This window comes from Enoplosus armatus, chromosome 1 (genome assembly GCF_043641665.1).
Source record: "Enoplosus armatus isolate fEnoArm2 chromosome 1, fEnoArm2.hap1, whole genome shotgun sequence".
Classification (NCBI taxonomy): domain Eukaryota; kingdom Metazoa; phylum Chordata; class Actinopteri; order Centrarchiformes; family Enoplosidae; genus Enoplosus; species Enoplosus armatus.
The window spans coordinates 14,591,660-14,611,127 of NC_092180.1; the positions used below are offsets into that span (position 1 = coordinate 14,591,660).

The window sequence follows — 19,468 nt, forward strand, 5'->3', positions numbered from 1 at the left end:
CTAAAACTTCACTGGTTCCAACTTCTCAAATAGTCTTATATGACAGTAAACTGAATGTCTTTGGGTTTTGGACTGTTGGTCAGACAAAGTAAGCAATATGAGGAGGGCAGCTTTGACTCTGGGATCTTGTGGATGGTTTTCTCACTATTTTCTGACTTCTTATAGAAAAAAAAAAAAAATCAGTAGTTACAGTTTACAGGTGATTTCATGAACAACAATTCAGCAGCTTTACGCATTTTCACCTTATGCATATGTCATTATTTCCCCACAGATAATGGATGACGATGTGTCCATGCATAGACTGGAAGGGTCCGATCCAGCTGCTCAAGTTGGTGGACTGATGGTAAAGAAGAAGAGTGCTGCTGCAGAGCCCCATGTTTTTCGGGCACCCACTCCGCGCACCTCCTTGCTGGGCTTGGATCTGCTGGCAGCCCAGAAAAGGAAGGAGCGTGAGAGTAAGGAGCAGGCAGATGCTAGCGATGACACAAATAGAAAGAAGTCAAAGGTTTCCTCCTACAAGGACTGGGAGGAAGGTAAAAGTGACTCTGGGTCTGACGAAGAAGACGATGATAAGAACAGAAGTGCTAAGAAAGAGAGGTAAGTGCCAGTGCTTCACACAGAATAACAATTTATTGAAAATTATGGAAAATGTATAGACAGGCAACACCGATCCCTCATGTCTGTGGAGAGCCAACGTGTTCAATATAAAATAAACATTAGACACATTATGAAATTTAAACAATCAATGTTTTATTTTCGTCTTTCCAGCAGGAAGTATCGTGTGACTGGCTCCGAGACACCCTCAAACCCTGGAGGGGTCAGTGAGGAGTTCCGACGCAGACACCAGCAGAGAGAGAAAGACAGACGTGAGCATGGAGTCTACGCCTCCTCCAAAGAGGACAAGAACAGAGAAAGAGACAGAGAAAGGAGCAGAGATAAGGGCAGAGACCGGAGGAGTGAAAGAGGTGATTCTAAAGTTGACTTAGTCATGTAGTAGTAATTGTTTTTCAATGTGACGAGACATTTTGATTATGTAAAAATTCCAAACATTTGCTGGTCATTATTTTACTTTTATTTATTTATTGAGAAATGGATCAAGTATTTGGAAAACATAATTGTAACATCAGTCGTCAATGAAATGTTCTCAGTGATCAGTCGGTGTTGTTGATAGTAACTTGTCTCTGTCTGTCAGATGAGCGAGAGAGCAGCCATAGCCGTGGCAGCAGCAGCAGCCGGTCGGAGCGCGGTGAGAGGAGTGAGCGCTCACAGAGAGAAGGCTGGTCGGATCGCCTCAGCCGGGGGAGTAAGAGAGATGAGCCCTCGACACCACAGCATCGCCCTAGAGGTAGTTTTATTTTATTCATATGCTTTTATTTAAATTTTTTTTATTAGAATTTCCTTTATTCAAATGATCTTATATTTCATTGGCTGACTAAACTTGTTTTGTTTTTACACAGATTCTTTCACACCCTCACGCTCCAACTGGGAAGAGGATGACAGTGGCTATGCCAGTTCACGGCATTCCCAGTGGGAGTCTCCGTCCCCTGCCCCGTCTAACAGAGAGCTGGATCGCTCAGAGCGAAGCCATCGCTCTAGCCGAGAGAGTGAGAGGAGGGACAGGTAAACAGCTGATCATTCGCTTTAGCTCACATTTTTATCCCTCTTAGTTTTATTTAAAAAATGTACTTGAAGTGGATAGCGGACAACTAACAGTACATGATGGTTCAGTGCACTTAGAATAAGTCCCTTATATTCCTCAGGAGGCATACAATGTGTGAAATCAATGTCAATACATTTTCATTGTATTTAGTATTTTATTGCAAGTTTTCTTATGGATTTTTGTGCAAAATACAAATTATGGTTTCTGTTAAATACATAAATCATCTAATTTTGCAAGCAGATCCTTACCTACATGAAACTTACTTGAAGAATGGGGGGGGGGCCTATATGAGATTGTTTGAACTTGGTTGGACTAACAGCCTCCAAACAACTTATTTGTCCACAAACTCAATTTCCAATGCAATGACAGCTATCAGTTATTAGCGTTTTACAACATGGCTCTTTGTACTTGATAATACCACCTTTTTCACATCCATGATGCATATTGTCACATTTCTGTATCGGAAAATATTGTCATTACAGTCCTATTATGTACTGTCACTTAGACATGTCAGAGGCTTGTATGAATCCACACTGAAAGTTATCCTCTTCATATTTGACATGAAATGCTAAGCTGCTGAGAAACTAATGCTACTTGATGCTTACATAACGTCTGTCTGCTGTGTGCTCAGGTCAGTCAGAGGCCGTTACCCTGACGACACACCCCTGCCTACTCCATCATACAAGTACAACGAGTGGGCCAATGACAGAAAGCATTTGGGTTCTACTCCTCGTTTATCACAAGGAAAAGGTACTATTGTTAAAAAATGTTTTGCTCACGTGCAAGACATATACTGTATGTCTGATTAACATTTCTTATTCTGTCTCTTCTTCAGGTAGGAAAGAAGATGGCGAGGGAGGAATTATGTTTGATAATGAGGATGAGAAAGACCAGTGGCAGGAGGACCAGAAGGTGAGTGGTACAGTTATCCCTCATTTTTGCCTCATAGAAACTATTAACTTTTGTCTGGTATGAAGGTTTTTTTTAAATCTGTCTTTGTCTCACGGTTTTGCAGCAAGCTGACAGAGATTGGTACATGATGGATGAAGGCTATGACGAGTTCCACAACCCTTTCACATCCACCTCTGATGACTATGTAAAGAAGAGAGAGCAGATCCTTCAGAAGCAGACTCAAAAAAGAATATCTGCCCAGAAACGACAGATCAACGAGGTACAACCACAGCGCTTCATACCAGCCTAATCAGAACTGTGTGTCTGCATGCACAGGCATATACTGTATATTTGTGAGTATTTGTGCGTCTGTCTGTGTTGGAATATCTTTGTAATAGGCTGTGTTTCTTGCCTCAGGATAATGAGCGGTGGGAGACCAACCGTATGCTGACCAGTGGTGTGGTGCAGAGGTTGGAGGTGGATGAAGACTTTGAGGAGGACAATGCTGCTAAGGTTCATCTGCTGGTTCACAACTTGGTTCCTCCCTTCCTGGATGGAAGAATAGTCTTCACTAAGCAGGTAAACTAGACCTAAACAGCTCATGATCTGAGGCCTGTAGTAACTAGCTTCACCGTTTAGGTGGATAAATAGCTGTGACAAAATATTTGATACTGATTCAGTGCCTTGGGTGCCACATTTTTTGTCAGAACTATGCTCAAAGAGTGTGTTTTTGATCTAAATGTTTGTATGTGTGTATTTGTTTTCCTGCTGCAGCCAGAGCCTGTCATCCCTGTGAAAGATGCTACCTCTGACATGGCCATCATCTCTCGTAAAGGCAGCCAGCTTGTCCGTAAACATCGCGAGCAGAAAGAACGCAAGAAGGTTTGGCTGGATTAATAACTAAAACTCAGAGTATTGCTTAGACAAATGCAGAAATCCGGTGAATGGGTCCTATCTGGCTTTGTGATCCTGATCCTGACCAGGGTTAAATGTGGGTCTGACACTGCAGAGTTCAAGCATTTTTTATAATATTTATAATACACCGGTAGATCTCTTATAAAATTACTATGACAGTAATAAACTAATTGCAAGTCCTGGACCTCTAAGACAGAAATTGTTGATACATATGAAAGCTAAAACCAGTAAGGATATTTAAATGAAAATATCATTGTTATATTCACCTGAATGGAGAAATGTGGTGATCACCTTGCCTGGTCGGTTGATGACATTTTAACAGCAAATCACCATCAGGGAGGTGAAAAAACTTGACAAATGCTGCACCAGATGCGATCAGATCATCTCCTCTGTGTGTTGAATGTGCATGACATTGCAGTCTGTGTGTGCAGTTAGAGACTGAAGCTTTAATCTTCATAATCATATGATATAATATATGAATAATAATGTTTTCAGGCACAGCACAAACACTGGGAATTGGCAGGCACCAAGTTGGGGGATATCATGGGGATCAAGAAGAAGGAGGAAGAAGACACCTCTGGGGGCAAAGTGGTAGGCGAGGACGGCAAAGTAGACTACAGGTGAGTGGGCTGTCTATGATAAGTTTGGATCTAGATGACATTTCACATTTTGTTTTTAATAATCCACCAGCTGTATTAATTCTTTGGTGGATGTTCTCTCTCTGCCTCACAGAGCTGAGCAGAAATTCGCAGACCACATGAAAGAAAAGACTGAGGCCAGCAGTGAGTTTGCTAAGAAGAAGACCCTTCTGGAACAGAGACAGTACCTGCCTATTTTTGCCGTCAGACAACAGCTTCTCAACATCATAAGGTATTGATACTCCGAGTTCATTGCTGTCCTCAAATCCAATTTCAACCCCAATTTTCACACTAAAACTTTGAGTTCAAACTTTGACTGTTTCAATGTGTTTCCTGGCATCTGCAGGGACAACAGCATAGTGATTGTTGTTGGGGAGACCGGCAGTGGGAAGACCACCCAGCTGACTCAGTACCTGCATGAGGATGGCTACACTAGTTATGGCATGGTGGGCTGTACTCAGCCCCGAAGAGTGGCAGCCATGAGTGTGGCCAAGAGAGTCAGTGAGGAGATTGGCACCAACCTTGGAGAGGAGGTGAGACAGTCACACAGAAACAGCCACTACATTTGGGAATACTGTGCTACTGTTGTGAACCAGCAGTTTTATCTCTGATCGTGGAACCCTTGTGAACATGTAGTGTTAATTAATTTGCTGTCGATGTCCTGAGTATTGATTTGTTCATGTAGAAAATGGTGTTAGGAGTTCTATATTGGTCATAACCCTCCCCTTGATAATTTAATAACATTTTACTCTCTAATTTACTTGATGAGATTTGGCAACATGTAGTGAGTTTAGCTGGCACAGCCATGTTGCAGGTTTCTGTGCAAGAATCCATCAGCGCTTCTATTTCTGTTTCGTTTTTGATGTCTGCAGGGATTTTATGCTCATTTTTTATGAAAAAGTTCATTTTACGTTATGGTATTACCAGCCGCTGCAATGGGTAAGCTTAAGGCTCAAATCTTAAGTCTGGTTAAGACTGCAGGGAAGATTATGGGAAGACATTTTCGAGCAGTCTACCGTTTGGCAGGCCAACAGGATTTTATCTGACCTTTTCTCATGTGTTGAACTCTGAGTATGTGCTGATGGATTACAGGGTCCCATTGTGTAAACACAATGGTTTTAAACATCAATTTGTCCCTCTGCCAGTTAAACGTATTAAAGTAAGACGTATTTGTTTGCTTGTAATTTATGTACTAAGGTGTGTAAGCATTCGAGATGTATACCTTAGATGTTTTGTAGTTTTTAACAGAGTGAAGGGCTTTGTGACTAATTTGCTTGATTATTTTAAATCACACTAGTGTTTGTTTGCATGTGTGTTCTTTCATTTAATGTGTTTTGTTGTGATGTTTGGTTTTGCAGCAATTCTCTTAATCCGAGACTTCTGTTTCCTATGGGAGACAATAAAAGTAACCTTGACCTTAAACTTAAAACTGACAGTGAATGTCTCCAAAATGTTAAAATCATCCATTGCATTGTAAAACTGCATACGAAGAGTATGGTAAGTGAAATTTGAACCAGAGAGTAGTTAGAGCATTTACAAAAAATTTGGACTCTTGCTTTTTGTTTTTAATGTCAAAGTAATTTAACTAATATGGTAAAACTGTGGACTTGTTTAAATCCTATCTGATAGCTGATGGATGTAATCGCCTCATGACTTCTCATGACAAGTAGAGCTACTGTGCTAATGCCATGAAGTTGTTTTGAAGGACTTATACACTACAGTAATTACTGTATTGAGTAATGCCCAGTCTGAGGGCTCCCCACAAACTCAACACTTTGTATGTACAAACTCACACAAGTTATACGCAGTGTAACACCGCCATCTAGTGGACAAAAATAAAATAAAATGTATGTGTTGCACCAGGAATTGAATGAGGAGCAACAATAAAGGGAAACACTGGAGTTGCTTAGATATTAAGTAGAGCTCGTCAAACACTGAGATTGGATCGTATTTCTTATTTTGATAAGGCATTTTTTGTAATGCCTGTGCAGGTCATACAGCAGCGTTTGCTGTAAGTACTTACATACATTTTGAGTTGATTTATTCTGACATTGTTGCCTGCAGGTGGGCTACGCAATCCGTTTTGAGGACTGCACGTCAGAGAAAACATTGATAAAGTACATGACAGACGGTATCCTGCTCAGGGAGTCACTGAGGGAGTCGGACCTGGACCACTACAGTGCTGTTATCATGGACGAAGCTCACGAACGCTCCCTGAATACTGATGTGCTGTTCGGCCTGCTACGTGAGGTCAGTACACAACTACCTAACACGCATTAAAGATACGTTTATTTTTGTTATTTTCAAGACATACACACAGCTGCGTCTGCGGTGTGTCTAAATGATAAATTACCTTGCGAGGTTGTTGTTTCCTTTTCTGATTTCAGTGTAAATAACAGTCTCTCTTCTGTCCACCGTTTTTCATCAGGTTGTATCTCGACGCACCGATTTAAAGCTCATAGTTACCTCTGCAACTATGGACTCAGACAAGTTTGCTGCATTTTTTGGCAACGTTCCCATTTTCCACATTCCAGGAAGAACATTTCCCGTAGACATCTTGTTTAGCAAGGTATGTTTTTGTTTCTACTTTCACTTAGCTTACACTGCATCCTAAATGCTTTACATCATTACCATTAGATCATTTTGGCAGTTTCAGATCATTATTATTATTATTCCATATTTCAGGAATTACTGCTCATACTACTGAGACTGTCTTAATGAGACATATTTTCTCAAAGTAAAACCATCTTCAGATTGTAATGACATCTTTAACTGTATATCTGTTAAATCTGTTTAACCCTAAGAGAAGTCTATATGACAGATATAAGCATGGCAAAATTATGTGTGTAATTTTATACATATATATGCGTATATAATACACAGCTTTCTGTTTTTCAAATACCCTAGAGATAATAGATATACTGTGTAAATTGACAGGTGAACTAACTTTTGGCATATAACAATAAAAAGTCTATTGTGTCAAAATTAAAAAAATAATTATGTTTTGGTTGTTGTAGGGTCATCACAGTGGCTTTGTTTTGCATTGGACTGATTTGTTGTGGTTTGTGCTGTGTAGACTCCTCAGGAGGACTACGTGGAGGCGGCAGTGAAGCAGGCCTTGCAGATCCACCTCAGTGGGTTGATGGGAGACATCCTCATCTTTATGCCCGGGCAGGAGGATATTGAGGTGAGGACTGCTATTATCACTCAAATATTTCGGCATAAAGGACAGTGATCTTAATTTCATGTACAAAAGGTGCTGTATAAATAAAGTTAATAAGACTTTTTTTCTCCTAAAAAAAAAAAGGCCAATTTATCCCCAAAAATTCAAAACGCATGACTTTTGTAAACCATTAGTTTTTGCTCTCAAAAAGACAGGAACAGGAGGTTCTTTCCATTTTGTGTTCCTAATTCAAGTAAAGTATATCCTTGTCCTTGCAGGTAACGTCGGATCAGATCGTGGAGCGGTTGGAGGACTTGGAGAACGCTCCTCCTCTGGCCGTGCTGCCCATCTACTCCCAGCTGCCCTCTGACCTCCAGGCCAAGATCTTCCAGAAGGTTTGTGTCTGTAACTGCCCAAAATGTTTCATGCATTTCTACAAGCTACATCTATGAGTTCTTGTGATAAACACGTAAAGAAACAAAGCTGACTTCGCCTTTTCTCCTCTGCCAGGCTCCAGATGGTGTGAGGAAATGCATTGTTGCTACAAACATCGCTGAGACTTCCCTCACTGTGGATGGAATCATGTTTGTCGTGGATGCAGGATACTGCAAACTGAAGGTTACATTGTTTTCACACTGCAGTTCTTTAAAGGTCCTTTCTCTGTGTTCAAGTTTAAACCGACCATTTTTGTTTTACTCACTTCTTTTTTTCTGTCAACAGGTTTTCAATCCTCGCATTGGAATGGATGCTCTACAGGTTTACCCAATCAGCCAGGCTAATGCCAACCAGCGTTCTGGTAGAGCAGGACGTACAGGACCAGGGCAGTGTTACAGGTAACGGCCCTTGTGCTCTCTCTGCATAGGCTTGTGTTCACAAACACAGCAGGGTTGACCTGGAATTTGAAAACTTTTTTTTTTTTTTCAAGCTGACGATACCAAGAGTCTCCTGATCCTCCAAAAGGGAGCATATTTTCATTTTGTTATTCTTTTCACAGTCTCCTGCGAGCATGAACATACTTTATTTTCCCACTCTGGTGTCTTAGTTCACATTCAGAAATAATCCCTGAGAATGTAGCATCATTATAGTGGCAACTGTTGTTAAAGTGTGTTTTCTCCCTTCAGTTGTTTGAGATCACTGCCGTCCTCAGATGGTTTGCTCAGGGCTCTAGATGTGTGACATGACCGTGCTTTCAAGACAGTCAGAGGCAGGAAGAGGGAGAGCGGGCCAGAAACCTTAATCTCCTGAGGATTTCATGCAGTTTATGGAACAGAAATGTGCCACAAAAGATCCTGTCAGAGGTTTCACTTGACCGCTCCCTCTTTCGCCACATTTACTTAAGTAAAGATTGAGTGACATAGACACACTCAGGGTGATACATGCATTGCTAATGAGCTAGGATGCTTATGAAAGCCCACATATTTCTAGGTTAATCCTGCCCACCTGCTCTTGCACATGAGCTCACACAAATCTATGAAGAATCAGTTTTGGAGCGGCTTTACACCGAGAGTACAGTCAAGGTGTTTGAGCAGCTGTGGATGTGTGTATGTGTTAGAGAGCAGAGAGAGTGAGTCACGCCGGTTTGCTCCGCTTGCGTGGAGAATTCCCCACTCAAAGACCCTTTTAGCTGTGACTGCAGGCACTCACTCACAAGCTCTAAACCTCCATATACATTCTGTAATAATAAGCACCCACATCAGACAGCCTGTAATTGTTCCGAGAGCTTTGTTACGTCAGGTCCTTTACTCTAACTCCCTAAATAAATTGTAGCTTTGTGAATGTTCCTCTGCATCTGGCGCTTACTGCTTAGTTAGAACCCCACTGACATGTCTGCACGTATTGGAGAACAGAACAAGCCACGTCAGTGTCACGTAACAACATGGCCCAGAGGAGCATATACCTCATTGCCCTGTCCCTGTCCGTGCAGTGCTTCAGTTTACAAATCAAACATTTAAAAGAATGTACAGATAGCTGTACATTTTTCTTTAGAAAAATCCGTTTTTAGTATAATCTCATTCTTGACGGCTTAAATCTCACGCTCACTGTGTCTCTGTGCCCTCCTCTCTGTCCAGGCTCTACACTCAGAGCGCCTTTAAGAATGAGATGCTAACAACCACCATACCAGAGATCCAGAGGACCAACCTGGCCAACGTAGTCCTGCTGTTGAAGTCCCTGGGTGTTCAGGATTTGCTCCTCTTCCACTTCATGGATCCACCACCTGAGGACAACATGCTCAACTCCATGTACCAGCTCTGGATCTTGGGTGCTCTGGACAACACAGGTGGGTAGTGAACAGGGGTTGGAGTTACCAGAGGCACCATAATGTAATGTTGATAAGATACTTGCAGTTTTACATGACACAGACATTTTTAATAGATGTTTCATATGCTGAGTTTTGTAATATACTGTCAGTTATTACCTTTCGGACAGATAATTATATCTAGTCTTATATCAGACTTTTTCAAAATGTGCTTTATCTAATAACAAAATGGTAATAAATCTAAAAAAAAACGTTTTTACTGTGCGCTGTCCATCACAAGTTTCCAGAGCTCAATGTAATGTCTTCAAATGTCTTGTGTTGTCGAAGATATTTAGTTTACAGTCAGAGAATATTTGAGAAGCTGGAACCACAGAAGTTTTGCTATTTTTGCCAAAAAAAATTATTTGATTATCAAAATTGTTGCTGGTTCATTTGAAAACATTTTAATTAAAACTGTCGATTGACTAATTGATAAGTCAACTAATCCTTACAGGATGATAATTAAACAATATAAGATGAATACGTATTATATGTTGTATCATTTTCTTTCCACTGCCTCGAGTAGCAGGTCTTACTAGGCCTAGACCAGTCTTGTATACAGTAGGACCAAACAACATAAATCCTCCTCCTTTTGAGATGGAGATGAAGCTGGGACAGAGAATATTGGGTTTTTGAGGGTTGTATTTCCCCCTCAGTGCTGCTTTGAGCTGCTACATAGTGATGCTGACAGCACAAACACAGGCAGGAGACTGAATCTATTGAAAGGATGCTGCAGTGATGATGCAGACACTGCAAACAGACCTGGAGGAGGTAGTTGTGAGGTTTAGCCAGTGGAGTAATTGCCTAGTAACTGATCCTGTGTTTGATTTGACTGGTCGGGTCTCATTTCTGTCTCATCCTTAGCTAGATTCCAGGGGATTTAGGGATTTGGGGATAAGGGGGGACTTCTGATGATTCCCTGTATGGTGTGTTAACAGCAGATTATCTCTGATTAAGGCTTGCCTGCCCCAAACTGGCTGCTCTGCTTCTCTGCTTTTCCTCCTCATAAGCTTCTTAGACTCTGTCGTCTAATCATTTAAATCAGAACTGGCAAAGTTTTTGATCTCACTCTCTTTTTTTTCTCCACAAATATTCTCAACTGTCAGCAAGCAGTTCATCCTCCTCTTTCAAGGTGATAGACAAATAGGTGTCACATAATGCTGGCTTCTCCCTCACGCCAGCAGGCTTTTGATGGAAAAGAAGCTTATCACTCGTCTTGTGCTTGTCCCTCCTACATTCTTCACGTCTCTTGCACTTCTCTTCACTTTTGACCTTGTAATTGTGCTCTTTTTTGGCCTTTCAGGTGCTTTGACACCAACGGGGCGTCTGATGGTGGAGTTTCCCCTCGACCCCGCCCTTTCCAAGATGCTGATTGTGTCCTGCGACATGGGCTGCAGTGCTGACATCCTTATCATCGTCTCCATGCTGTCTGTGCCGGCCATCTTCTACAGACCTAAGGTATGTCTAATAATGTGTCTATCTATGTTGTGTTCACAGCTTGTTTTCTACTGCGTGGCCAAAAAAACAATTATTGCGTTTTGAAATATTGTATTTAATAATTCACACATTTAAATGCATACAATGATTTGTTGCTATAGAACAGTATTTCACAATGGAAGAAAAATAACCTTAAAATGATAATAAAGAAATAAAACATCCCAGTGATATGTGGAAAACTCGATCTGTGTGTCTCTGCAGGGTCGTGAGGAGGAGAGTGACCAGGTGAGGGAGAAGTTCTCGGTCCCAGAGAGTGACCACCTGACCTACCTTAACGTCTACATGCAGTGGAAGAACAACAACTACTCCAGCGCCTGGTGCAACGAGCACTTCATCCACACCAAGGCCATGCGCAAGGTCAGACTCCCACTGGTTCGCCTGTTCTGTCTATCTAAACCCTCTGACCCTGGATGGAAACCTGGAAATCTCAATTTTCACTTGAGTTCCAGCACATCAAGAAGATCATGTGGAAATCTCAATCTCTTAAATTGTGCATTGTTTTCTTGCTTTTAGTTTGGTGAATATGTGTAGTGTATGATTCAGGTCCTGTGAGGCCTATTCAGTATCCCATATAAATGGTATTAATCTGCAAATATGGCAACTTCTGATATTATTTTCCCCTTAAACAATTGATTTCAAGGTTGGACAACTTTTCTATGTGGCTCCACTTTCAAAACATATTGTTTTTGTGCAGGTGCGTGAGGTGCGCTCCCAGTTAAAGGACATCATGGTGCAGCAGAGGATGAACCTGATTTCCTGTGGGTCAGACTGGGACATCATCAGAAAGTGCATCTGTGCTGCTTACTTTCACCAGGCTGCCAAGCTCAAGGTACTTCCTACACTCTGGGTTTTCCTCAGTTAATACGTTACGCCTAGTGGCAACTGGTTGTGGCAGATTTATAGCAGCATAATTACAGAGTGGTGAAATATCCCTTCTGGCCTCACATTAATACAGCGCTAAAATCTGAAAGGGAATTTGAAATCATGACTATATAATCAAGGGTCTCTGTTTGACTTATGAGTAGCCGGCTAACCCAAGCAATCGCAGCAGTGTTGGATATACTTCAAATTTATTTTCCTGCTGTCTAAGGCAGGTGGAGAAGCAAATTAACTCAGATGACTTGCTTTGCTCTGACCTTAAAGCGCACTCATAGTTGCAGGCACCAACACACACATTTAGACCAACACACACAGTTCACCTTCAGCACACTATACACAGGGTCCCATATTCCTTTCCAGAAATTCTGAGTTGCACATTTAATTTCTTATTTACGCCTGTGTTTGCTCCCAGGGCATCGGTGAATATGTGAACGTGAGGACAGGCATGCCATGTCACCTCCATCCCACCAGCTCCCTGTTTGGTATGGGCTACACTCCTGACTACATCATCTACCACGAGCTCGTCATGACCACCAAGGTAAAAAGTCTTGTCGGCTGCAGAGCTTTGCCAGCATGAAGGCAATCAATGATATATATGTGTTGTTGATGTTTAACTTGTGCTTTGTGCTGTAGGAGTACATGCAGTGTGTGACTGCAGTGGACGGAGAGTGGCTGGCAGAACTTGGGCCCATGTTTTATAGCATCAAACATGCGGGCAAAAGCAGACAGGTAAGGCTGGTACTTGCTCAATGTATACTAGATTATTTTATGACACAGCCAAAAGTATAAAGACAAGATTGTCCATATATGTCTGGGGCTGATTTTCATAGTTTTTGTCGCTTAGTTCTGATCCAAGGAAATCTTAGTGCTACAATATACAATGATATTTTAGACCGGAGGTCCTCTGCCATTTTGTCTTGTTACCTCTTAGAATGAAGAAATGTCTACATGTGGCCGCTTGTCACTGGTTACGTATGTCCACTGGTTGTGACCAGTTCAACTAAAAGTGATTTGTTTTTATTGCTTTATTTGAAAAATGTTTAGGGTCATGAGGAGATAAAATTGTTCAGTAATTCACAAGAGGAAATAAGCAATTACTAAAGTAAAGTCTGACAAAAATATTACAAAACTATATATTTTTTGCTTTTCTATCTTGTTAATATTTATCCACTCCAGATTGGGAACCATTGTTTTAGACAATAGTGGGCTCCCAATGTTGTGGCAATAGTCTAGGGAAGGTCCTTTCCTGTTTCAACATAACAATGCAGAAAACCAAGTCTATAAAGAAATGATTTTCCCAGTTTGGTGTGGAAGAACTTGACGGACCTGCACTTTTGGGATGAACTGGAACGCTGTGGCCTTATCACCTAACTTCAGGGGTCGGCCTCACTAATGCTCTTGTGGCTGAATTTGAGCAAATCTCTGCAGCCAGGTTCCAATATGTTGTGGAAAACTTTCCCAGTGGTTTTTTAATAAGATGTGAAACAATCCCTATACTTTTGTTCATATAGGTTACCTTGTGCATGTATGTACTCATCAGCTGTTTTGACTAAAATACATCTCTTAATGTTTTATACCTTCCTCATCTGTCGCTCCTCCAGGAGAACCGTCGCCGGGCCAAGGAGGAGATCAGCAACATGGAGGAGGAGATGTCCCTGGCTGAGGAGCAGCTGCGAGCGCGTCGAGAGGAGCAGGAGAAGAAGAGCAACACTGGCAGTGTTAAGTAAGTCGGCGAACATCTCTCCTCCTTTTGCCTCCTCATCACACGTGGGGCCTCATCTAACAATAGTTCCCTGTGGCCCTAATTTTCCACACACAGTCGAGATAGAAACGTTTAATTTACCTACCTCGCTGCCAATCCATATCTCCACCCCTCCCTCCCTCTCCCTCCTCTCCCACTCTCTCTACTCCACCTCTCTCACTCTTCATGATGAGCTTTTCTCACCTCTGGTCCCTCCAGACGAGACAAAAAGAAATAATATTGACTCCTGGCTGACCCCCATTACTGCAGCAATTTAAATTGTGCCATAGCAGAGCAGAGAAAGGAGGGGAACGTTCAATTTCAAATTAGACCAAAAAATTAATTTCACACCCATCTGTGAGCTTTACAGAGAGAAATAAGGTTATAAAGACAGACTTAAAAAAAGAACTTTTATTGTTAATTAATCAGCTGGTTTATCTCTCTGAGTTTGTGTGACCACGTCTGTAACAGATCTGTTGAAAATAATCACACTCGAGGTATAGGATTAAGAATTAGATTTAAGCAGAGGAAGCTGGATGTGTGATAATGAATGTCGTCGGCTCTCCTGGGCTCTTTGTCCTCCGGCAGGCCTCACAAGCATCTCCTCTCTGAGTTCAGTGTGACCAGGATGAAATATTTCGTCGGGTACGCCTTCATGTGCCGGCTGCTTATCACCTGTCTCCCTGCTCGCCGGCGCAGATCAGTGGTGTGAATTAGTAAATGGCCCAGTCCGTTATTTTGTGTATAAAAGTGGAACAGTGAGATTGAGTGTTTTTGGAAGCACATAAGTGGTAAGAGCTGGAAGTAGGGGCCTGTGTAGTTGCATATGAAACATGTAAAGGACAATACCACAAGTTTTAGATCTGTAAGTACAATCATGTATACTTCGGGCTGACTATCAAACCTCAATACTGTTTTTTTGGTACTTGGATATAAGGCCGAACCTGGAAAGCTGATAAGTAGATAAGTAGAGAACAGCCAAACTGTCTCTGGTTCCAGCTCCTCAGTTGTGAGGATTTGCTTCTTTTCTTTGTCATACGTGACTTTAAAATGAATACCTTGTGTTGTGGACAGTTAGTTGGAAGAAAAAAAGACATTTTTAATCACTTTAAGGTGTAAAGTACTGTCAGTAGGCATTGAATGCTTGGTCAGATTTTCACTATTCTTATCTTATTTTGCTTGTTTCTGACTAAAATGCAAATTTTGGCAATTTTAGGCTAATTTATTTGAACATAGTTCTTATACAGCTGCTTGTGTTTTGATAAGTTTGACTTAAAAATGTTTTGTAGAAAAATATGTTTATATTCCTCAAAAATAAGGTATATAAAAAGTAACAAGCCTAGGTATCAAACCAGCACTAGTAATGCAATCAAACAATACCCAGGTCTATGTGTAGCTCACATTTTTGCTGACCGTTTTCTATTGCAAGCTATATAGGTTTGTATTTATGGATGTATTTTTCCTACAATTCCAGGAAATCATAGGTTTCTGTTCATTTCTGTATGGGTTAAAAGTGTTAACAGTGTCTATGTCTGCCAGAACCAGAAGGGCTCTTGAGGCCTAAGTACATACATAGTACATATATGCGCACAGTAAGGCCCACCTCCAGGAAGAAGAAAACAATCGGTTGACACATTGTTCACATGAAGTTGCAGGACTGTTTTCCCCTTTCGGTGAATGATAATCCTAAATCTGTGATCAGCACTGCTTGCTTCATTCCAAAGTTTATATGCTTTACTCACAGGTGTGTGTGTATTGACCTGGATATGAAGCATCTGTAGGTACATATAGGGGAAACACTACTACATTTGTGTGCATTGCTGTTATGAAACTACTAGCAACTCATGTATTGAGGAAAGCGCAACAATTGTCTCCTGAAGTGAACAGGGAGACGGAGAGAGGGGGACACAGTGACAGAAGGGGGTTATGGCCTGATGGTTGTAATTGCTGCAGGTGTGTGTGTGTGTGTGTGTGTGTGTGTGTGTGTGTGTGTGTGTGTGTGTGTGTGTGTGTGTGTGCGTGTGCGTGTGCGAGAGAGAGAGAGAGATGAGGGAAGTGTGGGCAGTGTCAGGGTGTCACGCTGCTGTAATTAAAGATGATAGATTTGCTGTCAGAGGCGTCAGGCTCTACTTCCCAACACTCTTCACAGAGACGCCAGCCTGCCTTTTCACTCTCCTCCAGTCCTGCTGCTTTCATGTTCACATTCAGCTTCCCCTCAACTTAAGCCTTTTTGGGGGTCTTTTCACAGCTGCTTACGTAATGTAAGAGATGTTTAGCATTTGACTAAACCGAACAATACAAAGTATGTTGTCACAGCAAATAAAACTTGTCTTCTCTGATTCAGGGTAGTGAAAATCTGCACACCAGGAAGAAAAGAAGAGGCCCCCATGACGCCCAGACGCACCCCTGCCCGCTTTGGACTGTAGAACACCCCTTGGAGGTTAAAGCCCTCCAACCAACCATGTTGGACCCTCTAGACTCATTGTAACCCAGACGTGGACCACACCAGCACAAGCAAACACAGTGTAACTTCCAGCTGCCATTAGTCCCTCCCAGCATGGCCAGAATCAACTGCAGTTCATGTACAGACCACTAGAGTGAGAACTTGTATAAGGCACAAGACTCGAAGACGAGCCAGGTCCATCAAAATGCCTCCCTCCACCTTTATCAGCCAGTAGCTGCTTCCATCATACATTTTAAGGAATAAAAGACGACTGTGTTGTTTTTTGTATATTCTGTATTTATATGTGGTCATTACTGAAATGTGGTTTTACAGATGTCTCTCTTAATGATTTGACCTGAGCGAGAAACATTTAATTTTCTATGTTCTGTTGCATTTTCTCCATCTTGAGTGTATTATCAGAGTGAAACTGATAAATGGTGATCTAATTTCAATGTTACTTGTGTTTGTGTCCTTGCATTTAGTAGTTCTTGTACTCTTGTGGCTTGAACAGCGTGTGTGCCACTATGAAGTGCTCCTTCACAGACTGAAGCACTATTCTAACTGTACTTGTGGCATGAGTGTCTTCAGACTCTTCAGAGTTGTATTGTAATACCCCACAACACACGCACACACACGCAGGCTTAGGCAATTGACATTTTTCTACTTTCTGTTAACCTTGTTCCATCAATGTAATGTACCACAGTTTTGCTTCATACAAAACATCACGCTGGATTAAACATAACTGTTTTATTTTCATGGTCCTTGTGTTCAAAATAGCACTCAGTTTCCTTTGTAATTTTCCTCCAAACAAATCTTTGCAAACGTGTCTTTTTAAATGGGTAAATTTGTTTGTTGATGTGCGCCCTCTCCTGCCTTTTCAGCTGATCAGAATAACATGCAGCTTCAGATAGACTGGTCTATCTGGAACAAAACAGTTTAGTGAAGGCCATGTTTGGATAGTGACAGTGGTTCTGTTTTGTCTTTTTCACATGGATCTGAGACAGCAGGAGGACTGCTAATGGATTTTTTTTTTCTCTCTAAACATCTTTTGTAAATGAAAAAAATAATAAATGTTAGCTATTTTTTTAATCCAAAGAGATTTCATTTAATATTGTAGTCACTAATGTGTCTCTTTGTGCACTGCAAGTCCCTAACATAATTATGTCATCTGGATGCACTATATTGTAAGTTAGTTCTGCAGTGACATGAATGATAGCTCAATAAGTGAAAGTGATGCAAATTAGTTAAGGCTATAAATTCTCTTTATGTGGCATGGGTCTCTTCAGTGCATATTTTTGCTTATGTATCTCCCTATAAAAAACAAAACGGTGGTGAATGGTTAATTTAGAAGCTCTCAGCTGTGCATATACAGTTTGTCTACTTCAGTCATTTTCTACAGCCAGAGATTTAATCAGGCACTGAAAAGGTGACAACAAACAGTTATTATGTTATTATTAACCAGTAAAATGCCTATTAGAACATCTTAGAGCCCAAGGGGATGACTTCAAATTAGGGCTTTAACTAATGATAATTTTCAGTATTTATTAATTGTTTGCTTTATAAAATAGTTGAAAAAACATGAAGTAACATCCTGAGGTTTTGTTCAACCAACAGCCCAAAACCCAAATATATTCAGTTTACGATCGCACATCCTCACAACACAAAAACCACAAAGTGTTTGACATTTGTCCTTAAACAATGACTTACATGCAGTAATTTAAACCATTATCAAAAAGTAATTTTCTGTTGATTGACTAATTGTTTCAGATTTACTTCAAATTACTGTTTTTATTCAACCAACCATTCAAAGATATTGTGTTCACTATAATATACGACAAAGAAAAGCAGAAAACCCTCACAACTGTGAAGTTGACACAATGACTTAATGAATTATCAAAATAGTTGCTAATTCATTTTCTATTGATTGACTAATTGAATGATGATCTTTTCAGCTACTTCATATTGCTGAATTTTGTTCGACCAATCCAAATCCAAAGATATTTAGTTTACCATCATATGACACATATGACATTTTAGAAGCTGGAACCAGGTAATGAACAATTAACTGATTATAAATACTAGACAATCAATGATGAAGGCATTAATTGCTTGGTTGGGAAAGGACTTCACATCATCCTAACACTCAACTGTCGTGCATGTGATGGAACTTTTTTTTTTACAGCTAACTTGAGGTCAGCGAGGTCATGGGTCTTGGTAGCACAATATGTAAGTATAAAAATTAATTCCCAGAACGGTTGTTTTCATCGTCAGAGATAAACAAAAAGCCCGGGTCTGAAGCACTCACACCCACAGATGTCACACATCTACATGAGCGATCACTGGGCTTTGAAAGCCCTCAGCTGTAAAGATGTTGATATGCTTTAGATGAAGAGCAGGCTATATGTTGGTGGATCTTTCGTTTGGCTTTATTGAAGCTGTATGTAAATCTTCAGGTCACAAGAACAAAAAGCCTGGATGGTGTTCCAGTGTCTTCATCACGGTTAGGCGGACAATTCTTGATGTCTCTTAGCTTAACTGAAACCACTCTTACTAGCTGGCATCAATTTGGAGGGAAGAGACAAAAAACAGAAGCTGGCCTGCCTGAGCTTTCTTCAAATGCAGCGCACAACAACTAGCAGTGTTTTCCTCTTGGCTGAATCCCTCTGCAGCACCTCCTTTCTTGTTGGTCACTGATGGTCTGTCTCACTGTAACCCTTATGCAAATAAGCATGATTATGAGCGTTCCCTCGACCTCTTCAGTTCTCCAAGTTGTCTTGATTGAGTGTGGCAGGCGGAGGAGGGGATGGATATAATGGACTCCACCAACTTTAATGAGACAAATCTCAGCTATGGGGCTGACATTTTGAAATAGTCCTTGTGAATGACAGTCTCAGCAGTCACCTTTACCAAAGCTTTCCAGGGAAGGTCCCTGTAATGATGGAGGGAATTAAAATGGCCTCCAAGGCGTGTGGAGATAGGAGCCACAGGATTAGGGTGCAAAGCCACGCCTTTTAAATGGGCTCTTCTGCCACACCCCAAATAAAGAAGCTGCCTTTTCATAAGAGTACAGCTCTCCTCGTCACCCTGAGACTTGGTGGAGGGATTACGGTGAATGTTAGTTGTTGACCACTGTGAGATTTGTTGAGATGAGCTGTCCCTCACATTAACGGCCCCCTTCCCTTCCTCTCATTCTACCCCCTCGTTGTGTGTCTGGTGGCAGACAGGGACAAGCTCTGCTGTCATTACAAACTTAATAAGAGAAGAAGTGAGATTGATGAGAAAAACAGAGGCATCAACTGCTCTTTTAATTAACTCTTGTCCCATAATGGTGCCGGGACAGAGGCA

General features: G+C 41.2%; 1 protein-coding gene across 1 annotated transcript; it reads left to right on the plus strand.

Moving 5' to 3' along the window:
• Positions 1-274: 274 nt before the first annotated feature.
• On the plus strand, positions 275-16,873 carry dhx38 (DEAH (Asp-Glu-Ala-His) box polypeptide 38). The gene is made up of 26 exons (XM_070911185.1): positions 275-597; positions 769-965; positions 1,193-1,345; positions 1,458-1,620; positions 2,292-2,410; positions 2,496-2,572; positions 2,676-2,831; positions 2,969-3,130; positions 3,326-3,433; positions 3,962-4,086; positions 4,199-4,336; positions 4,451-4,637; positions 6,169-6,354; positions 6,533-6,673; positions 7,181-7,291; positions 7,546-7,662; positions 7,778-7,885; positions 7,988-8,100; positions 9,337-9,545; positions 10,867-11,021; positions 11,262-11,417; positions 11,755-11,889; positions 12,352-12,477; positions 12,573-12,668; positions 13,541-13,662; positions 16,025-16,873. Exons 1-26 carry the CDS (start codon positions 275-277, stop codon positions 16,104-16,106), a joined length of 3,765 nt encoding a protein of 1,254 aa, XP_070767286.1. The 3' UTR covers positions 16,107-16,873.
• The last annotated feature ends 2,595 nt before the right edge of the window (positions 16,874-19,468 follow it).